At 31.8% G+C, this 22,622-nt stretch overlaps 3 protein-coding genes and 1 long non-coding RNA gene across 7 annotated transcripts in view; 2 read left to right on the top strand and 2 right to left on the bottom strand.

Annotated features, from left to right (window-relative positions):
• LOC130669888 (ELKS/Rab6-interacting/CAST family member 1) overlaps nucleotides 1-4,177 on the bottom strand; it is a 66,297-nt gene extending 62,120 nt beyond the window's left edge. The window contains exon 1 of one of the 4 annotated variants that reach the window (XM_057473029.1): nucleotides 1,415-4,172. In XM_057473029.1, the coding sequence (XP_057329012.1) occupies nucleotides 1,415-2,194 (780 nt within the window). In that variant the 5' untranslated portion in view covers nucleotides 2,195-4,172. Of the gene's footprint in view, nucleotides 1-1,414 lie in introns of all 4 variants that reach the window. The other 3 variants (XM_057473030.1, XM_057473031.1, XM_057473032.1) reach the window with 3 other exon arrangements.
• A 153-nt stretch (nucleotides 4,178-4,330) lies between these two features.
• On the bottom strand, nucleotides 4,331-5,472 carry LOC130669893 (uncharacterized). Its single transcript, XR_008990277.1, has 3 exons — nucleotides 5,266-5,472; nucleotides 4,843-5,138; nucleotides 4,331-4,770 (listed from the first exon to the last, which is right to left on the bottom strand). It is a non-coding gene; the product is annotated as an uncharacterized LOC130669893 (long non-coding RNA).
• A 92-nt stretch (nucleotides 5,473-5,564) lies between these two features.
• LOC130669892 (beta-hexosaminidase subunit beta-like) lies at nucleotides 5,565-9,846 on the top strand. The gene is made up of 7 exons (XM_057473037.1): nucleotides 5,565-5,845; nucleotides 5,926-6,136; nucleotides 7,002-7,117; nucleotides 7,182-7,554; nucleotides 7,760-8,052; nucleotides 8,131-8,390; nucleotides 8,964-9,846. Exons 1-7 carry the CDS (start codon nucleotides 5,669-5,671, stop codon nucleotides 9,139-9,141), a joined length of 1,608 nt encoding a protein of 535 aa, XP_057329020.1. The 5' UTR covers nucleotides 5,565-5,668; the 3' UTR covers nucleotides 9,142-9,846.
• A 380-nt stretch (nucleotides 9,847-10,226) lies between these two features.
• Nucleotides 10,227-21,326, top strand: LOC130669891 (uncharacterized). Its single transcript, XM_057473036.1, has 4 exons — nucleotides 10,227-10,407; nucleotides 11,504-19,133; nucleotides 20,404-20,620; nucleotides 20,699-21,326. The coding sequence occupies exons 2-4, from the start codon at nucleotides 11,534-11,536 to the stop codon at nucleotides 21,285-21,287; spliced, it is 8,406 nt and encodes a 2,801-aa protein (XP_057329019.1). The 5' UTR covers nucleotides 10,227-10,407; nucleotides 11,504-11,533; the 3' UTR covers nucleotides 21,288-21,326.
• The last annotated feature ends 1,296 nt before the right edge of the window (nucleotides 21,327-22,622 follow it).

The raw sequence follows: 22,622 nt of genomic DNA on the forward strand, positions 1-22,622 counted from the left end.
TCCTAGGACCAACATCCTTATTTATGTATTATTTGTATAAAAAAACTTGGCATTGAGACAAAAAAAAATTTTTCTTCTTTTAAAAGACATGTTTATGACATCTTAAAGTTGTCTGTGCTACTTGGCTTGTTAAACTTTTTTTTTTTGACATAACATTGATATTAGATTTAATAACCCATGTAAAAAAGTCAGTTCCAAAAAGTACCTAACAGTGAACTTTTAAATTTAAAGACAATTCTGAACTTTGAGTTGATTATTTTTAGAACTTAAGAAAACTTTAAGAGTAGATAAATTTTTAATCCCAGACCTCAAAACTTTTTTCAAAATTTCTTATGAAAAGTCAAAAAACATTCATAATTAGTTTTCAAGTCTTTTTTCAATATTTTTTAAAGCAGAATAATTTTCCAATAAAAAATTTCAATTTTTTGCTTCAAAAATTCGGAAAATTTTCCTAAAAAATACTCAGTTCAAAATTATTCGAACTATTGAATGTTTTCAAGTTCCAAAAATGAACTCAAAGCTCAGAATCGTCTCAAGTTTTGAAGTTCACGGTTGTGAAAATTTTTAGAACGAATTTCTTCACACAAGAACCAACGATTTATAGTTTATAGTTACTTTGAAACTCAGATATTCCGGAACAAACTGAATAAAAATAATGTAACAGCTTCACTTTATGAATAAGGCATCTAATTGTTACAAATGACAACATTGATAAAAAAATAAACTTTACCAAGGGAAAAAACCCGAAAGTTTGATGAGAACTGCTTGATAAAAATCATGACTCAGCGACTGAGCATCCACTTTAGTAAGTGAATTTCTTTTAGGGAATTAATTGAAGCATATAAAGAGATTTATTTGATAAGCTTTACAAGCTAAAATAAACTTTTAAACTTTTTTTATCCCAATACAATTTATCAACTTTTATGAATGACTATTAGCATACATGAATTTTATTTATTTTTAATATTTATAAACATACAGATGAGCTGTGAAAAAAACTTTGGGAATGCTCGAGTCTGACTGGCATGCTGATGGATGCTAATGACTCATAAAGTGTTTAAATATGAACCACGTGTGGTAGTACTCACACAGACGGGACACTTAAAATCAAATAAAATTGGGTGTGTGTAATAATGATAGCTTGCCTTTGTTATAACTTATGGCGCTCTGATTATTGAATTATTTCTCGTGTCTATGCTGATTTAATTTGATTTCATTCCGTTTTGAATTAAATATGAGTTATAAAATCAGACTATTGAAAAACATAAAGTACTGAGCTAAAAATAATTTTATGCAGTTTGAAATTGTAATCTCTACTTGTCAATTAGTTAATTGAATCTGCAATACTTTTAGCCCAGTCTATTAAAAATTAAAATTAAAAAATCAATAAAAAGAATCACAAAAAAAAACGCACCTGATTTTCGGAATTAAGTAATTTAAGTTGTTCATTGATGAGACTGTACTTGGTACTCTCTTCTTTTCTCAATGCCCTTTCTTTTTTGAGTTCAGGACTCCAGAATGTCTTGATACTGTGCATTGAACTTCCAAGCTTTTGATTGGTCAGTTCAAGCTCTTTTTTGAGATTGCCCAGTTCTCGTTGTAGATCATTGTTTTGGTGCTGAAGTTCGCCAATGTACATACCACCGTCCCTCAGCATATGGGGATTTGGGCTCTGCCTCGCTGACCTAGACCCGTAAATGTCGTCATCGAGATAAAGCCCCCCTCGATCTCTGCTGCGTTCCCTGGGATCGCGAATGGGTACGAATTCGCGATCATGATCAAGGATACCAGCGGAAGCCCGATCCAAACTGGTGTATCGGGCGGATAAGACACCTGAGCCAGACATGGCTGGTCTGGAAGCGCTTCGGGAACGGTGGTGGCCACTGGCGCCCGTGGACATGCTTCTGCCACGTTCTTCAAGCATAACTGGGCTGCCTAAATCTTCGTCTCGTGAATAAAATGGACTGCTCAGCTGGTGATGATGGTAACTGGAAGAGTAGCTGAGATGTTCTGGTGAATTATTTCCACTTCTGGTGCCGCGTTTACGACCCAGAGGACTGCCTCGACCGCTAGCATAACTTCGTGATGGACTACGATCAACCGTTGGAAGCTCACCGACACGTCTTCCACTTCTTGGTGATCTAGTCCCGCCGCCTGGACCAACCACACTAGAGGAGTAAGGATCCCTGGACATATCTTTCTAGTTCTACTTGTGTGTCTACTTCCTCCCTCTATCTGTTCAACTAGTTCTGTAACTCCCTACCCTCTCATCCAACAATCGACTTTCTCACTTTTAACGTCGGGAGAGGCGACCCACTTGTCTCCCCCTTTCTCTCTCTCTCTCTCTCGTCTCTTTTTCTGACAGCAAGAGTCTCTTCCGGTCTCACTTGGTCTCACGCACACACAGCCCACTTGCCCTCACTCTAAACCGGCATCTTCTTATTTTTAGTCTCACAACCTGCATGTGTTTATATCTATTTAAAAAAGCCACCTTCCTCGCTTCCTGAATTCTCAGTCATTGGAAATTATTGACAAGATGTTGATATTGACTTATTCATTATTTATGAATTTTATCAGCTCTCTGTGCATTGAAAGCTTTTCAGTCTTTATCGATCGTATGTGTTTCTATATATTCATGTATATATAAATATGTATGTATGTGTATGTGTGTGTCACGTGTTTAGTATAAGGCGTCAATTCGTTTGTACATAACCGGAAGTTTACAGCTCTTGTCTTGGTATTGATTGACCTTTAATTGTCCTCCATTTAGAGATCCACTTTTCTTAAAAGTTCATCCGACTGATGTGGAAGGAAGTCGAGGCACTCCAAGTCTGGCTGCCCAATTTGAATTCTCTTGACGACTCATCTGTGTTCTGCTTTTTTACAACCAATATAAACTTGAAAAAAACTACTTTACAAATTCATCAGGCCTTTTTTTTTATTCCGCAATCCAGATTTAATCACACTCTTTGGTAGTTAAACTCTAAACTCGACATAGCTGTCCCACTTACGTCAACTAGTATCAGCACAGGAGGACTTTTAAATACATTACAGGTAGTTGTTCTGTTTATTCAGGATAATCAGTCTTTGAATCGAGCAATTTAGGAAAAAAACATGGGAGGATCTCTTTAATCACACCCCCAACCCTGTTATCGTCTCGAGTCACTTTGTAGGAACACCCAAATTCGTCCCACGCCTCTCTTCTTTACCCTCACACGATATCCACAAATTATCTTTCGTTTTAAAATACTAATTTATCGTATTATTGCCTATCGCTAACACTCACGTCTTTCATCATTACATAGATCCTCATTTAATTTACTTCACTCACGATTTTAAAATCCGATAGCTTTAAAATTTTCCCGCATCGGCCAGCTACCGATCGATTTCATTCTCCACCTCTTCTACTACTCTTCCACCTCTTTTTATTTCTTCTTAAACCTTTTTTTCACTTCTACTCTACTCCTCTAGGTAAATACTATCGCACGATACCAGTTTAAATTACATGTTTTAAATGCATTGTCATTTCTTCCTAGTCTTCCCTGGTGGTCTGACTCCGTCGCTGGCCTTAGTTTGGGCGACGATCGCCCACAGGACGACCTCGTAATGCCAGCGAGGTGCCCGGCACGTATTATCGTCGCTAGGTGGAAGAGGGCTCGATCGACGCCGCGACGGATCCGCGAGCACTGACAATGTCCGCGTGCGCCGCAAGCTCCCACAGAGGGACACCCTACATCTGTGCACATGCGCTTATCATATATAATATACCGTATACGTATAGTACTGAGAAGGAGAATGCAAGACAGAGGATTACCGTGTGGTATTCGCTACTGATATATCCGTCACAAACACTCTCTTACATATAGTTCAATATTGTCGCGTGGTCACCACCACCATCAACCAAACGCATCCATGTTTTGGATAATCGGTTGCATACCATACGGAAAGTGACTATATCTTCCGCAAAGTTACACTACGGTAGCATGAAAATTCCTCCCGCCCTTTGCCCCTCGACAAAGTGCGAATACGTGCACCTAGAACTAGATATATAATCATTTCGAGGGAATTGTCTGTCATTTCTACACTTGTAGTAAAAGCTCTTGTCTCTTATATTCTTTACATTTCATACTGAAGTTGCTGGTGGCGAAAACGTCTCTACAATGTAGAAATGTGGAATAAAAAGCTCCCCATTTTCAGATAACAAATGCTTTTGTAGGATGACTGCTCGGATATTTTTAAAAATATTTTTCTTACGGAAGAAATGGAGATCGATGGAGAAGAGAGGATTTTAAAGCAGATATGGATCGTTATATTAACGAGCGATGGGCACCTCTATTTAGTATACTGGTTGTAAGCTCTTGCTTATATTCGTATCGTCTATACTAGTCTTCTCATCAGTCTGGTTGAGAATCAATGACGTACGATAACCGAGCGTTACTACTATACTCGCGGTGTAACCCGGGATTTCCCGGTTCACTGAGCACACTGGGAAATCGATTGGGTATTAAGTTGTTGAGTCCACATAATTTTTATTACCAACAATACCGGCATCAAACTATAATCTTATTGTTGTTTATTTGCTCATTCATTTTTTTATAGAAAAAGTTTATGAAAATATACTCATACACATTGATTTAATTTTAAAAAATTCAAAACTTGAATATATTTCGTTGAGATAAAATTAATAAATTAAAAAATTTAATTCTTATTAGTATAAAAATCGATAGTACAACCCCTAGTATGTACGATCGACACAGTTTCTCCTATCCGCTAAACAAAAAAAATATGAGGGTGAATGGATGCTGATTCTGAAATATCGCATGCGCATACTCACGCACGTACATTTTATTTTTTATTTCTTACTATATATATAAATTTATATATATTTATTCATCATTCTTTTTCCTATCTCTGTCTTTATTTAATTTTCATAAGCGCATGTCTCTGTTACTCCTCGACGGCAGTCGGCTACACGATGGCGTCCGATGTCCTGGTGTACGACGTTGCAATCAATGAAGCTACGAGTCACCAAGCAGTACCGTAACCGTGCTAAGGGTGGTTTACCCCTCATTAAACCACGCACCAATCAATGGGTTGTAGAAAAAAATTTATCGTAATTTTAGCTCTTCAAATTTCGACTGCAAACATACAAGTCATTTATTAATCGATTCTAAAATAAAGTCAAGAAAAAAAAAATTCCTAAAAGTATTAGACAATTTATCAAAAATTTTAAGAATTTATTTTGGTTGGTTTTTTCAAACTTACTTCCTTATCTTAAAACTTTTTTTATTATGGAATACATGTGTGATTTTCCGGGTAGTTTTCATTTAAATCATATCAAGAAGAACCTGTGCTGCGTTCTATTGGTCATTTTCCAGGAATTTTACACCAATATTCAGTAGAAAAATAATTATTGATTCATTTTTTGATAGATTTGAATTTGTAACCCAACGTAAGATTATTTGCCGGCAGATGTTATTAGTCATCTCACAGTAAATATTACATTTATATTTATTCCCGATTGACCGATAGTCCAGAATTCCAACAAGATAACAGTATCACCTATAAATAAAAAGTTGCCGACAACAACTATCAGTATGCATGGCGACTTCGCGTGACTTGTATCGTTTTTTCACGTTCCATAGTGTCGAGATAAAATTCATTTAAAATGTGGATTTATAATTTTTTGTTCTTTTCCATTATTTGTTACTCAGTTGGATTAGATTTTCATGCTAATTCAGGACCTTGGGTTGTTCCAACAAAAGGCGAACCTTGGCCTCTAGTTTATAATCATATTCATCGTGATGGGTTTCTACTTCTACGACCGTCGGTTTTTGAAATTGAAGTAAGTCTAAAAAATTTATAATTATTTGTATGCAAATCTGTTTATTTTTTATTGCTATTGACAATAAATCGTTCTTACAGACTAACATTGATTGCGATATAATAAGCAATGCAATTGAAAGATATCACAATATTATTTTAAGGGAGGCTCGAGTAGGTCGCAAAGCTATGGAAGGTCAACCGAAAATATTCGATCGTCATGACAGTGATTTCAATGGAATGTTGATGAAGCTCCGAATCAATGTATTGGGAAATTGCGAAAAAATGCCGTACTTACACATGAATGAAAAATGTACATTTATGTACAAATTAACTTTTCTAACAAAATTTTACTTTTACTGATAAAAAAAATTAATAATATTTTTTCAAGTCTTTATTTTATCGACTTAATTTATCAGCATCTTCTATGACTCATGATTTTAAAATTAATAGTATATTGTACAACTAGTGCGGTAAGTTGTCGATTGCCCACGAGAGCGAAGTTGAGCGCACGAACGAAGTGAGTGCGCTCATTCGCTCGAGTGGGTAATCGACAACACCGCACGAATTGAACACAGTTTTTTTTATCATTAATGCAATATAAGTACTATCTTAGTGCTCGCTGTTTTATTCTCCAAGTAGCTTTTTGCTGATTCAACTGTTGCCGCGACATTTTTGTGGGTTAAACGATAATCTGCATGCGACAAGAAGTAAATTTGAGTGCGACAAGTTTACTTGTCGCACTCAAATTTACTTGTCGCACGCAGATAATCGTTTAACGCACACAAATGTCGTGGAAACAGTTGAATGGGCAAACAGCTATTTGGCGAACAAAAGAGCGTGCGCCAAGATAGCACTTATATTGCATGAATGATAAAAATATTTTTTTCTTCAAATAATAGATCAATCTAATCTTATTCTGATATAAACGTATGCGTACATTGATTGTGCCAGAGTTAAAGATCTATTTGAAAGATTCAATATTTTAAAGTCCAAAAAGTTAACAAATTCAAATTCAAATTTTTATTATTGAATATAATAGAAATCTTGATCTCTTCTATTATAAAAATTTACTATAAAAGAATAAGATTAGATTTGAACTGTTGTCTAAATTAATTGATTACCGTTTTATGAAATTTGAATGATAATCTGATGAATTTTGTAAATAAATTTTTTAGATAAATTGGAAATAAGAAATTCTGTTGCTAATCTTCATTCTCATTCAATATGGGGAGCTCTTCGTGGTCTTGAAACTTTTTCTCAGATTTTGATACCTTCTGGTGACGGAGCGAATGTAAGTTAAAATTTTAGCGACATCATTAATTATAAATTCATAAACGGGTAAAAAATATTTACAGTTGGCGGTAAAAAATCAAACAATATTTGATGAACCGAAATTACCACATCGAGGTCTTTTATTAGATACATCCCGTCATTTTTTTCCAGTAGAAGATATTCTTCTGACATTAGACGCAATGTCATATAATAAATTGAACGTTTTTCACTGGCACATAATTGATGACAACAGTTTTCCTTATCAAAGCTCCGCATACCCAGAACTTTCTCAAAAAGGAGCCTGGCATCCGAGTATGGTTTACACTCCGAAAAATATTGAAACAGTTATTGAGCATGCGAGATTACGGGGGATTCGAGTTATACCTGAATTTGATTCACCAGGACATGTTGCGTCATGGGGACTTTCTCATCCTGAGCTTCTAACAAAATGTTATGGTAATTTATTTATTTCAGAGTCAAGTATAAACAGAACTCAGACTTTGAAGTTCAATAATTGAGCTAGAAAATAGTAATCCGATCTAATTTTTTTGTCATAGAATTTTAGTATTCGTTGGCTATTATGCATAAAAAATTTTCGGATAAATTGATAACGAATTTCTAACAAATGAAAAAAGTTATAAAAAGTAAATTGTATTTTTAGATTCCACGGGAAAACCTGATGGACGTTTGGGTCCCATTGACCCAACGAATTTAAATATCTGGCAATTCTTAAGGACATTGTTAACAGAAGTTATGTCGGTTTTTAAGGATCATTACATACATTTAGGAGGAGATGAAGTACCGTTTGATTGTTGGGAAAGTAATCCAGAAGTTATTTCTTACATGGAAGAACATGGAATGTCAAAGGACTTTACTCGTCTCGAGAGTGCTTATATCGCCGAATTGCTAAAGATTCCTGCAAGTCGTAATGTTAGCTCTATTGTCTGGCAAGAAGTGAGTTGTTATTTAAATGTTTTAATAAAGTTTAAACGATTGTTTTACGTATAAATAAAAAATACTTAAAAATTTTAGGTATTCGACAACGGAGTAGAATTGACTCAGGATACAGTAGTTCATGTGTGGACAGGAAATTGGTCTGAAAAATTATCTAGAGCTACCCAAGCAGGTTTTCCAGTTTTACTTTCAGCATGTTGGTATTTAGACCATGTTGCTGGCGGTGCTGACTGGATTAAGTTTTATGGCTGCGATCCACTTGATTTTTATGGATCTGAAAATGTCAGGGATTTAATGTTAGGAGGAGAAGCTTGCATGTGGTCAGAGTTTGTTGATCGGTATAAATATTTTCTATAATCTGATACACTGTCAAAAATTTTTGTGTCAAAATCACCCCGAGAACTTTACACAGTGTAGTGTAAAATAACGGTGTAAAAAATCCTCATTCACTCCGGATTTAATTCGCGTTTACTCCCCAAATTTTTTATGATCCAGAAATTACCAGACACTTAAAAATTTTCAAATTTTTTTTCAATCGATTAATTATAAAAAAAAACAAAAATCTAAAAAAATGCACATGTAGAAAATTTAATAAACTATAGGTGCAATTTTTTCAAAAATTTATTTTTATTGTCATTTATCATTATAAAAAAAAAACCAAAAATTATAAGACGTCGGCTAACTTCAGTATCATAATTTTTTACAGTGTAAGCATTAAAATGATCGTAAAAATCAATAGTTTTTCAAGAAGTTTTCACTCTTGACGGTGTAAAAATTTTTAATCAACATCGCCTAAATTTACTACTATATTTGGTGTAATTTTTACACCAAGTCCAAAGATTTTTTACAGTGTACATAAATTAAAACACAAAAATGATACCATCTAGTAACGGTAAATATTTATTTTTTAGAAATAATATGCACCAGAGAGTTTGGCCCCGGGCCAGTGCTGCAGCTGAGCGACTTTGGAGTAAAAGTATTGATAGTACTTTGCATGTAGCTCAACGATTAGAGGAACATGCTTGTCGTATGAATAGACGTTCAATCCCAGCTCAACCTGCAAACGGGCCAAGTTTCTGCATTGTTTAATGAAACCTATTACTAATAATACTTAAAAAATTATACAATTCATTTTATAGGAAATACTGTACTATTGATACAAATGTTTATGAAAAATTAATTTTATATTTTATGAACTCACGTAAAAGAAATTTAACTTTTCCTACTTGTAAATAATAAAAAGATAATTATTGACAGATAAATAACTGGAAAATCAAATGAAATGATTTAAACTTTAAATATTTACTTTGCCGCGCTTTTTGCCTAACAGTAGAAAACAGGATTCATGTCTGTAAATCAAAATTATTTTTTTCCAGGTTCTGAGGAAATGAAATAAGAAAAAAATTACATACTTTCAAAAGTTTGAATAAATAAATTTGTAAATTTTTTTAATAACTTTACCTTCAAGTTAATAATTAATTATTTTCTAATGAATAATTTTTAGCCTGGAATGAAACGATGCTTGACGACAATGACTCATTAAAATGTATTTAAAAATAAATCTATGGTAGCCTTACTTTTACTTTCAATAATATATTTATTTTGTAAAATTCGTGGGTAGCAAGCAGTCGCTTAACCTCAAATTCGGTCTTCAATTTCGATATATAGTTGAAGTGATATAAAATTCAATTTTCTAAATCAATAAATAAATATATAAACTTACTAAATATTTATACACCACATTAATATATTAAATTTTAATAAATTTTGTAATAAATAATTGTTTTGTTTCGAGCTGCTGTGTGTTTAGTTCAACAATTATTGAATGTCATTTATTTCTGCATGTTTGAAATTTTATAAATTATCGGTATGTATTCAGTGAATTTGTGTTATAATATTTATGAAATTCATTAAAAATAATTATTTTTGAAAACAAAATCTCCATTGGATGTCGTATATTTATGTAACTATAACCTATAGATTTAGTGGTTTAATTAATTTATCAACATAAGAAACTAATGAGTAAAAAAAATTAATTTTCAGAAAATCCACGTAAAATTTATTTATTTACAAAATTTTTATCTGGAATTTATCTGATGTTTCCACGTGGTGGTGATACAGAAAAACAAGAGATCGAGGTCAGTCGTTCTACATCGGTTAAAAAATATAAGAACATATGATGCAAATGCAAATGACAGGACATATTTTTTCTATCAATAAAATACACCAGCTAAATTAAATTTTTGAATTTAAAACTTTGAATATTTATCAGTTTACCAGATAATCGAAAGCTGGTTGTTTACGCCTATCGTTCACGTCATATTTGTAATATTTAATTACTCTCTACTGTCAATGGTAAATATGAATAAAATTATTTTAAATATTCAATAATAAAAATAGAAATATAATTTTTATTGGTTAGTTTTTTTATGATACTGAAGTTAGCTGACGTTTAATGATTTTCTGATTTTTTTAAAAAATGATAAATTATTAGAAAAAAAATATTCAAAAAAATTCCACTCAGAGTTTTTTCGATTATCTACATGTGCATATTTTTAGTTTTTTTTTTTTTTGTAATTCATCGGGTGAAAAGAAATTCAAAAATTTTTTATTGTCTGGTAACTTTTGGTTCATTTTTATGATAGCAAAGTTAGCGGACTTCTGACAATTAAAAAAATTTTGAAATAATAAATTAGAATGTTTATAAACCAAAAATAAAAAAATGCATATTTAGAAAATTCAAAATTACGTACATATTTTTTTTTTAATTTTATAATTTTAATAATTTAATTTTTTTCATCATTTTTTATGAATGTGAATGTAGCAGACAATTTAAAATTTTTGAATGAATAAAAAAAATTTACGTAAAACAAAAATTCAAAAATACATATTTAGATAATTGAAAAATCAGTACACGCATTATGAGTGTGAATGTAGCAGACATCGGACAAATTTAAAATTATTCATGAATAGAGTAAATAAATAATAAAATTAAATTTTTACAAAACGCGCATTTAGAAATTTTGAAATTAATAAGTGCATTTTTTAAAAATATTATTTTTTTAATTATTTGCTCTATTTATTTATAGTTCTAAATTCGTCTGATGTCTGCTACATTCACACTCATACGCGCATTTTTTTAAATTTAATTATTTATAATTTATAAATTGTCACATATCTGCTACATTTAAATTCATAGTTTTTTTATGATACTCAAGTTAGCTGACGTTTAATGATTTTTTTAAAAACAATAAATTATAAAAAAAAAATATTTAAAAGAATTGCACCTATAGTTATTTAGATTTTCTACATGTGCATATTTTTAGTTTTCCTTTTTCTCCAAATTGAATCGTTGAAAAAAAAATCCGAAAATTTCTAATTGTCAGTTAACTTCAGGATCATTTTTTTTACGATTACTATCATACTAAAAATGTATTTTAATATTTTCTAGGTAACGTACGAGTAAAGTAAAACCAACAAAATGACTAGAGGTAAAAAAAAAATTAAACAAGAAAAAACAACTAGACATTCAGATGATGATAAATCAATTATGTGTTTTATGTGTTCTGTCGAAGAGAAATGGTCAGAGCACAAGGAAAGCAAACAACATCTATCGAAAATAAGATTTTTCGTTCAATCATTCATTGATGTTTCAAGTTCAAATGTCAGATGTAAACTCTGTAAAAGTTTAGTTCCTAAACCCGCGTTTCAAAAGCATGCGAGCGAGAAACATCAATTGATTCCCTGGTACCGACCAAAGGATGAGTTTACGACATATTGGAAAAATGGTATCACGAATGTTGGTGAAGAATATCGCTGTCATTTTTGTGATAAGACTCACAGTTGTTGGTACGTGTCAATTGCACATGTAGGAAATAAAAGCCATCAAAAAGTTTTTGAAGATCACGTAAGACTGAATGACTCCAATACTATAGCGTTGACCGAAAAAATTTGTCAGCAGTTTGTTACTAATGGTATTGTTTTGTTAACTGGTACGCAGCTGCTATGTTGGACATGTGATTGTCATATTGTTGGGCATGAAAATGCTGATAAACATATTGCTGGTGAAACCCACCTGAGTAATTTAGCCGAAAAGTGTAAAAAAGTATCTGGAAAATGTAATTTAATCTCTACGACGGAGGAACCTAAAAAGGATAAAATCCTCAAGTGCTTTGAAAATTTTATTATGAAACGTCACGTTGATTATTATTGCAACTTATGTAATAATAATTGCTCATCGTTCTCCTCAGTAATTAGTCATATTGAAAATCCAGAGCATCAGAATCTTTTGTTGAGTAAAAGACAACGAAGTATTGGTGATATTCCATTTAAGGCAACTACTTGTAAACTGCTTGTCAAAAATAATATTTTTCAATTAAATACTCAGCAATTAGAATGTTACTCATGTAAGTCCATTATTTCGTCGTACTGTTTTATCAACGATCATCTTAACAGTCGAAATCATAAAAATAACTTGGGATTTATTTCTGCACAAGAAAACATATCAGTTCCTGCTATAGATAATACTGATGGTACTTCAAGTGAAGGGAATGATATCATGGAAAATAATTTACCCCAACCGCCTGAATTAGCAGAAGATTTTCCTGAATACTTTGATAATTTTATTGAAAAACGTCAAGATAATTATTACTGTCACTTGTGTAACATTAAATTGCATACGTCCTCTGCAGTAATGACACATTTAGATAATCAAGAGCATAAAAATTTAGCGAGACACAGAGGAATTAGTAAAGTAGTAGACGGAAGTCCTCGTAAATCGAATTATTGTAAATTGTTTGTTAAAAATGGAATTTTTAAAAGTGATACAGAAATACTTAAATGTTATATTTGTAAATGTTTACTAGGATCGTACGAAGATGCGGTAAAACATACTAGTGACTCGTTACATAAAACTCAACAGCGACTTCCATTTGATTTTCAATTACCAGCCGCACGAGAGAGTAATGAGACTCAAAAATATCCAGATTATCTTTGCGTAAAATATCGAGAAGATGATGAAAAAGTATTAACATGTTTTATATGTTCTGTTGAAGACTCGTGGAAAAATCACAAGGAAGACAAAGACCATTTGTCTAAGCTCCGATTTTTCTTCTCAACTTATGTGGACTGTCCAGGAGATCACGTTATTTGCAAACTGTGCAATAATAATATTCCCAAAGGTTCAGTGATAGAACACGCTGGGAAAAAACATCACGTGATACCCTGGTACAGACCGAAGGACGAGTTCGTTACGTATTTCAATAATTTTATCCGACCAATCGACAATAAATATTACTGCTATTTGTGTAATAAAATTATGAAAGACTGGTATCTTGCCTTGGAGCACGTAAACGGTTCACGGCATTCTGGCAGCGTTAAAATGTTTTTTGATGATAAAGACATTGATAAAAAAGCTTTGTCAAGAAAACTTAACAAAACATTTGTTGCTAACAGTATTTTTCCATTCACCTTCACACATCTACGGTGCTGGAGCTGTAATTTTATTATTGAATACAAAAATGTGGAAGAACATATTGCTAGCGACGAGCATATGAAAAGGATCAAAATTATTGATGTTCTTGAATCGACATCTGAGGAGTTGGATAAAGTATCTATTTGTGATGATCCAGAGACTGGTGATGTAGATTCCAGTGCATGGGAAATTGGAGTTAATAATCTTGAAGATGGATCAATCTTTAGTGGTCTTGAAAAAAGTATTGACTGTAATGTCTCTCCCTCAAGCTACACACCAATCAATATTGAAACTATAAATATTAATGACAGCTATAATGAGGATCATAACGACTCTATTTCTATTCAATCAACGGAATCGTATTCTGCAATGGACAATAAATTTTTAAAGTTCTTTGAAAATCACATTGGACGCAGTACTGATAGTTTCTATTGCTATTTATGTTACGTACATTTGTCTTCTGAGTATTTGGCATTGGTGCATATCGATGAAACCCAACATCAATTATTAAAAACAATAACGTTTGGTTTTGATAAAATTGATGTCATAAAATCTTATCCTCCGGAAGCTTATGAACGATTTATTGATAATTTTATATTTCCAAAAAACAATATTAATAATACATTAGAATGTAGTTTATGTCAAGTATCGATGCCGTATACTAAAGGAGAGATTCATATTAATAGTAACCAACATGCCAAAGAAAGTTTAATGAGAATTGATAATTTATTCCGTGGAAAAAATATTTCTGCTGGCACAGAAATCGTACCTGAGACTACAGGTGCAAAGTTCGATGGAACTGCGGTAAAAGAACACAGTGATGATGTTATTGATTCTCTGGGAGAATCAGAGGACCATTTTTTTAAATATTTTGAAAATTATATTTCAAAACGTGAAAATTATTATTACTGTTATTTGTGTAATAAAACTTTATCATCCTCGTCTTTGGTGATGGCACATATAGACCATCCAATTCATCGGAATCTTTTAGAAATTATAGCGAAAACTAAACAAATAACCGATCTAATCCCGCAAGTGTCAGACTTATGCGAACTTTTTGTTACAAATGACATTTTCCGATTTAATAACGACGATTTAAAATGTTTTTCATGTAAATGTCGTCTTGACACTTGCGAGAATGCTGTCGTTCATATTGAAAGTCAGCATGAGATTAAAAATAACAATTCCGGTTCTATCAAATCATCAGTTAAACAAAAACCTGATTTACCTCAAGCTAAAGTAACAGTTGATAATCAGTCGGTGATTACTGCCAGCCAATTATCGGAAGCTGGTTCAGTCAGAAAAACTCCTACTAAAAGAAAAGCTCAAGTTATTTTAGATAATAACAATTATGTTAAAGCAGAAACTAAAGCGAATGGGCATAATCAAGAGATACCACTGTCTGAATTAGAAGACATGACTATCAAGTGCTTTAAAAATTTTATTTTTGTACGTAAGAATTTATACTATTGCAATTTATGTGAAATATTTATTTTCAATTACGAAAGAATAAATTTGCATATAAATGAACCAGTTCATCAAGATCGAGTTAAGCAAAAGAGAAAAATGAAAAAAACTGTTGGGGAAACTCTTTATCTGCCAAATTTTTACGAACAGCTGGTGAGAAGCAACGTCTTTGAAAATAACTTCTCTTCGCTGTATTGTTTCACGTGCAAATGTAATATTTCCTCTTACAAAAGTGCTGAAGAACACATTCACGGAAGAAATCATGAAATAAATAACGCAGAAATGTTTAGTAAAGAAGAAAAATCCCCATCGGTGAGCATTGATGAATTAGTACTGCCGCAATTACCCGAATCAAGGCATTGCTTTGTAGAATACTGGGAAAATTTAATTGAAAAACGCCGCAGTGATTATTACTGTCACTTGTGTCAAATAAATTTGTCTTCATCGTTTGAAGTAACGATCCACATAAATCGTCAAGATCATGGTGATCTCGTAAAACTGAGGAAAGGAAAAATTTATACCACAGTGCAGAACACGTTGTATTTATATGAACTATCTGTCAGAAATGCCGTTTTTCAAGAAAAATCTTCTACCCTAAGATGCTTCAAGTGCAAAGTGCCTGTTCACTTAAAAAATGCTGAAACACATATCCTTGGTCCGAAACATAAAACAAATTTTAAACTTTTATCATCATCAGAACCAGAGACGTCTCCATCTCCATCAAAAACTTCTGCTAATAATAATAAATCTGTAGTTACTAATAACCAGTCATCTATAAGTAACTCATTTAATAAATCAAAAAGTTCAAATAGCAGCCAAGTTTCTTCAGCTGATGAAGAAAATACTTCAATAGAACTATCGAAGCCACTCACTGACTCAGAAAATCAATATCTCAAATGCTTTGAAAATTTTATTTTCATACGCGACAGTGACTACTATTGTAATTTATGTAAAAAATATCTTTTGACATCATCTTCAATGCTGTCGCATATAAATCACACAGATCACAATAATTTATTGATAAAAAAAAGACAACATCAAGATATTGTTGACCACCAAGTTTTGTATCTGCCAACTTTTGTCGAGCTGCTCGTCAGACATAACATTTTTCAGTTGCACTACTCGACATTAAAATGTTTGTCATGTCAATGCACTATTTCAGGATACGTATGTGCGGAAGAACACATCAATGGTCTTCAGCACAAAAATCGCCATGTACTCTATTCCAGTAAAGAGAACGTATCTGCTGACTTTTCACTCAAGACAAAAGATGAATTTACTTTGTACTTGATCAACTTTATTGAGAAACGTCACGAAGATTTTTACTGTAATTTATGTCACGTTGATTTGCCATCATCATCTTCAGTAAAGACGCATATTAAAAAAAATGATCATCGAAATCTTGTGAAAAATAGAGACTTGACTTTGAAATTCAAAAATCAAAATACTTTATATTTCACAGAGTTATGCATAAGGAACAGCCTTTTTCAAGTCAATTCCATCGAGTTAAAATGTTTTAAATGTAACAAATTTTTTGAACTGAATAAAATTAACGCCGAGGAACACGTGCAGAGTCTAGATCACAAGACAAAGTGTCAACTTGTCGTTGGTAAATCATCAGGAAAACAAGAAAATTCTTCAACTTTATCTGGTTTTATTCCAAACAATAAATTACCGGTAATTACTAATGAGCAAGTGTCTGAAAGTGTTTCGAAATTGAGTGGATTTAAATTTTCAAAACTCGCGCCCGAATCAGATGATTTGATATGTAAATATTTTAATAATTATATATTTGTATGCGGCGATGGTTATTATTGTAATTTATGTGAATTGAAATTATCATCATTACACGTAATCACGCATATTGAAAATCCATTTCATCAGAGTCTTGTAAAACTAAAAAGACAAGGCAAGAATATCATAAATATGCCCACTTGTATGTCAAATGACGTTGAAGAACTTGTAAAAAATAATATTTTCCAAATAGACTCAACTTCATTGTCTTGTTTTACATGCGACTGCTCTATTAATTCTGTTTTCAATGCCCGAGAGCACATAAATAGTGAAAAACATAAAGCAAATATTAAATGTGAGATTATTAAAATTTTAAAAGCAATTTCTTATGATATTTTAAGTAATGCAAAAGCAGTTTCCAATAACTCAGAGGATATAGCGAAGCCGAGAAATAAATTAAGTGAATCAGAGAGCGATTTTTATCAGTACTTTGTTAATTTTATTATCAAAGACCGTAGAGATTATTTTTGCTACGCATGTTTAAAAAGTATGAACTCACTGTCGTCAGTAAATACTCATATGGAGAAAGAGGTTCATAAAAATAAAGTGATAGAAAAAAAAAAAAGTATGAACATTATTATAAATATTCCACGTCTGCCTAACGTTTATGAAAAACTCGTGAGAAATAATATTATTGCATATAGTCTAGAAAAACTTAAATGTCATACATGTCATTTCGTTCTTCCAAGTTTTTTAGACGCAGACTTACATATTGACTGTAAAGTTCATAAGCACAAGCATGGAGTTATTACTGTTAAGTCATCAGGAAATCAGGATATATATTTGGCTGAACCTCAAGTGTTTGATGACCAATCAGCCTCATCATCCAATCAATCAGCAGCCACTGAATCAATACCGAGCAATCAAATTTTAAATATATCTGATACTAAACCTCAGTCTCCGCTGACTATAACTCCTGCTCAGCTGTCAGCAGCTGAATTAAAAGAAAGTAAAGTTACTTCACAATACGTTTTATCTCGGGAGATATATAAATACAACGATACAAAAAGAAGTTTAGTAATTTGTAATGTTTGCTGTGAAAAGTTGGACTCTCGTGTTCTTTTGCACGTCCATTTATCGGGTCATTTCTGGAGATTATTCACAAATGAAAACGTCCAAGATTTGATGTCTCTCCTAAATCTTAACTCGGAGATAAAAATATTTTTTTCTAATGATGAAAATTCTGAGCAAGTGGTTTCAAGTCTCATAACGACAGAGAAAAAAAATGCGCTGCTTAGATATCATTCAAAATCCGCGGGAAATCAGAGTTCAAATAAAGTAGGAGCTGGGTCGAGACAATTATGGATGAGTAAAACCGATAAAAAAGCTAAAAAAGTTGATGATAGTCAAGAAGATAAGAAGAGGGGATACAAGAACGATTTGTCGCACATAGATATTTATAGAAGTGAAACTTCAAAGAGATTTGATATTTATGAAGTGGATGAAGAATTGCATTACAGTAATCAGTTGAGTTTAAGTAGAATTTTCATCATCAATAAGGATGAAATTTACTGCATGGTGTGTCGTAAAAGAGTACCATTTTCACAGCGAATAGTCTACGAACATTTTCGCAGTATCGAGCACTCGTATTTCCTGGTGCAAATGGTCCAAGATCATATGAAGTTCGAGGGTCTACCGGATGAATTTAGTGATCTACATCTCGCACGTGAAATGATGGAGGACAAAAGCGATCGGCATGTTGTCTGCTACGTCTGCGATCCCGTGAAACCTGCAGTCATTCCAAATACCAACGATGCCTTGGAGATTCACATAAATCAATTTAGACATCGAGATAACAAAATTAAGCTGAGCAATAACTTGCAAAAGTTCATCAGTGATTTTAACGCGAGACTAGAATACAGTTGGTTCAATGTCCAAAAATACTGGTGCGTAATCTGCAGTGAACAGTTCAAATTTGAAAAAAAATTTTATTCACATTTAAATTCTAAAAATCATCACAAAAAGTGCGCGAAACTTGTCGAGTTTGAAAAACTTTTGTGTGATTTTTGTCCCACGTGCGGGCTACTATTCTACGGATTCAAAAATACGTTCGACTATCACTCGGATTGTGAATCTCACAAATATTATGCCGATAGATCTTTCTATTTCATAACACGACTGCCGACTGCTGTTGAGGAATTGCTGATTAATGCAGAGGAAGTTATGTCTTCGAAGATGGAAACATTAGAGTGGGAATTCGAATTAATGAAACAAGAAGAAGAGTCACTGATCAAAGACTTAGAGAAAACTATAAAAGATTATGTGGATGCCAAAATTCATGTCTTTGGTTCCCGGAAAACTGGATTAGGAACAATGACTAGTGATCTTGATATTTTTCTCGATTGTGGTATGTATCAAATTATTTTATATGTTACCAGCATCGAAACTTGAAGTTTCATTGTCTCTACCGCCAGTCGAACAAGCGAATTTCAGTTCAATGCCGCGAATTAATATCAGCAAACGCGTAAATTGTGAATGCCTTCAGTCAGTGGGCAGAAACAAACTTGTTCGTCCTTTGGGAACAAACAAATAATGTATCTGCCCGCTGACTGAAAGCTTTCGCAATTTAAACTCTGATAGATGTCATTTATTTAATAGTAATTTCCGGTGACACGACCGATGACCCAAAGACAACTGATTCCCGACAATTGGTCCCCGACAGTTGATCCTTGCGACGATTGATCCGCCGATAAAATATGCTCACACACATATACATGTGAAAAACTTGTGTGTGAGCATATTTTTTATGTTACACGCACACAAAATTAGTGAAAAAAGGGCGTAATTTTTCACATTCATCTGTGTGTGAGTATATTTTATCGGCGGATCAATCGTCGCAAGTTAATAGCCATTTTAGCTTGAAATTGACAGTAATTTGCTGCCCGAATTTGTCGACAATTTGACAGCAAAAGTTAGAAAGAAAAATTCGCAGTTAATTTTTCCTCAATTTAGAGGTAACTTTTTTTTACTAGAAAAAAACCCTAATAAAAGTTTCTTTGAATTTTTCGTCAAATGTCCATCAACTTCGGGCTTTTCCTTTTTTGACGATAATTTTTAAAGTGAATTTGCATTCTAATTCGGGTAGTAAATTTACGTCAAATTGTTTAGCAAGTTGAATTCAAATTTTCGTCAAAAACGGAAAAGCCCGAAGTTGACGTACATTTGACGAAAAATTCAAGGAAACTTTTGCTAAGCAAACTCTGCTACTAGGATTCAGACCATTGATTTTATTTACTGTATAAATGACAGTTCTGACTTAGTGATTAAGTTTTATAAAAATTAGCATGAATATTAAAGAGTATTTAAAGTTTCTGCTTAATTATAAATTGCAAATGACAATTTACGGTGACGCTAATAGTTGATCAGACCGTTAATTTTAAATTAACTTGTGTCTGACTGGCTGCTGACACTGGAACTTTAAGTTCCAATGCAGGTAATCATGAAAAATCTAGTGTGTAACTCAGGATGAAACACGATTTCACTGCGGGTGATGTCAGCCAACTTCACCCTGGTCTGAAATAGTTTTCTTTCATCCCTTGTCACACAATTTCCCATTAATTTAACTCATAATTGAATTTGTTTATGAAATTAAATAAATAATTTATTATTATTTGCAGATGATTTGTATCAGAAAGGAACTGATGACAATGACACGTCAATTTTCTTGAGAGAAGTCGAACATTCATTGAAAAGAAATGAGGATATTTGGACCATCAATAGAACAGTTTTGGATTGTCGAGTTCCAATTATCAAGATAACTCATAAACTTACGGGCATTGATTGTGATATATCGTTCAAAAACGGGCTTACTGTTGAAAATTCTAAAATGATTAAGTAAGTAAATGTAATAAATTATAAAAACTTTGAAGTTTCATTTGAATACTAATTAAAAAAATCATTTTTTTATTTCAGAACGTACGTCGATAAATATCCTCTGTGCAAAAAACTAATTTTATTTATAAAAGACTGGATAAATTTATGTAATCTTAATGGCGAAAGCGGAATATGTAATTATGCTGTCGCTTGGATGGTAATTTATTATTTACAAACAAAGTTTATATTACCAAATGTTGCTGAGTTGATAAAACTTGAGGGAAAGTCTCAAAGAATCGGTGGTTGGGAGACAGGAGCTTCCAAAGATTTTACCCTACCGGATATTAGTAATATTTATAATTTCAAAGATTTATTACGGGGATTTTTCATAATGTGCGCGGGCTTTGATTATAGAAATAATATATTTTGTCCACTTCTGGGTCGTCCGATTAAAAAAATAGATTTTGTTATGTCGGAAAAGCTTGAAGATCTGCCTGATGAAATGGAGCCTTACAAAAATTACGTTAATAAAAATAAAAAAGCTGAAAGTTTACGGTTGGACTCAGTGGTAGCTGTCCAGGATCCATTTGATTTGAGCAACAATCTTACTAAAGCTGTTAAAAAATCTACCATGTATCGATTCAAAACTTATTCCTCACTGAGCGCTAAAAAGTTGATGATTAATTGAACGATTTATTTATTATTTGTATTTTTTTTTTTTTCAACGCAGCTCAAATAATTAAAAGCTCAAGTTTTTTTCTTTATTAACAGTATTTTATTCCAAATACAGCGGGTACAATCGTTAATTAATTTCTAAGATTATTATTATAAAAAAAAGGTTGTTTATTATTTATTTATTACTTTTTTTTTTCATTGATATAAATAATCATAGTGCCTTGAATTGAAACGTTTAATCAAAAAATATGGTAACTTTATATAACAACAATTAAATTTTTTTATATTTAATAATTTCATATTAATGTGTAAATAAAGTTATCATTTACAATTAAATATAATTAACAAGTATAAGCAAAATAATTTTATTATAAAAATCATATTATTTTTTACATGATATTTATATAAAAGTTATTTGGTTGTATTTATGATAAAAGTACAAAATATAACATTTAAATTTACATCCAATATAAGAGTTGTTTAACATTATTGTCATTTAATTTTTATTCCCGTAAACAAACAGGTAATTATATTTATATATATATATATATATATATAATTATAAGAAGAGACAAATTTATTTATTATAATAATAAATTATGATACTAAAAGTATGAGACATTTAAAAATTTTTGTATTTTGAATAAACAGAATAAATACTGAGGAAAATATTTAAATAACGCGTCAATTTAAAAATAATTTTATTGTATTTTGAAAAAAAAATTTGATAACGAGTGACGATAATTAAATATATAAAAATTTTCAAATGTCTGTCACTTTTAGCATCGCTAATAAATTTAATAAATCAAATCTTGTAGTAAATGAGCAAGAAAATTCGAACGGATGAAAATTCTACTGATAATGAAAGCAGATAATAGATAATTTTTTATTTTTCAATAAATAAATTAAATTTTTACAGAAAAAATTCATGATCCTGAAGTTAGTAGACAGTTAAAAATTTTCGAATTTTTTTTCAATGATTCAAATTAAAAATAATAAAATACTAAAAATATGCACGTGTAGAAAACTAAAAAAACTACAGGTGCAATTTTTTGGAATATACTAACTTTAGTATCACTAACCATATAAATGATTTTATATTATTATTTATATATAATTTATATGGTATTACTCAGGGTATAGATGTTATATATAATTTATATGGTATTACTCAGGGTATAGATTTTATATATAATTTATATGGTATTACTCTGGGTATAGATTTTATATATAATTTATATGGTATTACTCAGGGTATAGATTTTATATATAATTTATATGGTATTACTCAGGGTACAGATTTTATATATAATTTATATGGTATTACTCTGGGTATAGATTTTATATA

The sequence above is a fragment of the Microplitis mediator genome, chromosome 6 (genome assembly GCF_029852145.1).
Source record: "Microplitis mediator isolate UGA2020A chromosome 6, iyMicMedi2.1, whole genome shotgun sequence".
Taxonomy (NCBI): Eukaryota; Metazoa; Arthropoda; class Insecta; order Hymenoptera; family Braconidae; genus Microplitis; species Microplitis mediator.

Coding starts and splice junctions, on each gene's coding strand:
- LOC130669891 (XM_057473036.1), top strand. CDS start 11,534: ATGACTAGAGGTAAAAAAAAAATTAAACAAGAAAAAACAACTAGACAT. Junction 19,134..20,403: donor TGATATTTTTCTCGATTGTG/GTATGTATCAAA, acceptor TATTATTTGCAG/ATGATTTGTATCAGAAAGGA. Junction 20,621..20,698: donor GAAAATTCTAAAATGATTAA/GTAAGTAAATGT, acceptor TTTTTATTTCAG/AACGTACGTCGATAAATATC.
- LOC130669892 (XM_057473037.1), top strand. CDS start 5,669: ATGTGGATTTATAATTTTTTGTTCTTTTCCATTATTTGTTACTCAGTT. Junction 7,118..7,181: donor CTTCTGGTGACGGAGCGAAT/GTAAGTTAAAAT, acceptor AAATATTTACAG/TTGGCGGTAAAAAATCAAAC. Junction 8,053..8,130: donor GCTCTATTGTCTGGCAAGAA/GTGAGTTGTTAT, acceptor TAAAAATTTTAG/GTATTCGACAACGGAGTAGA.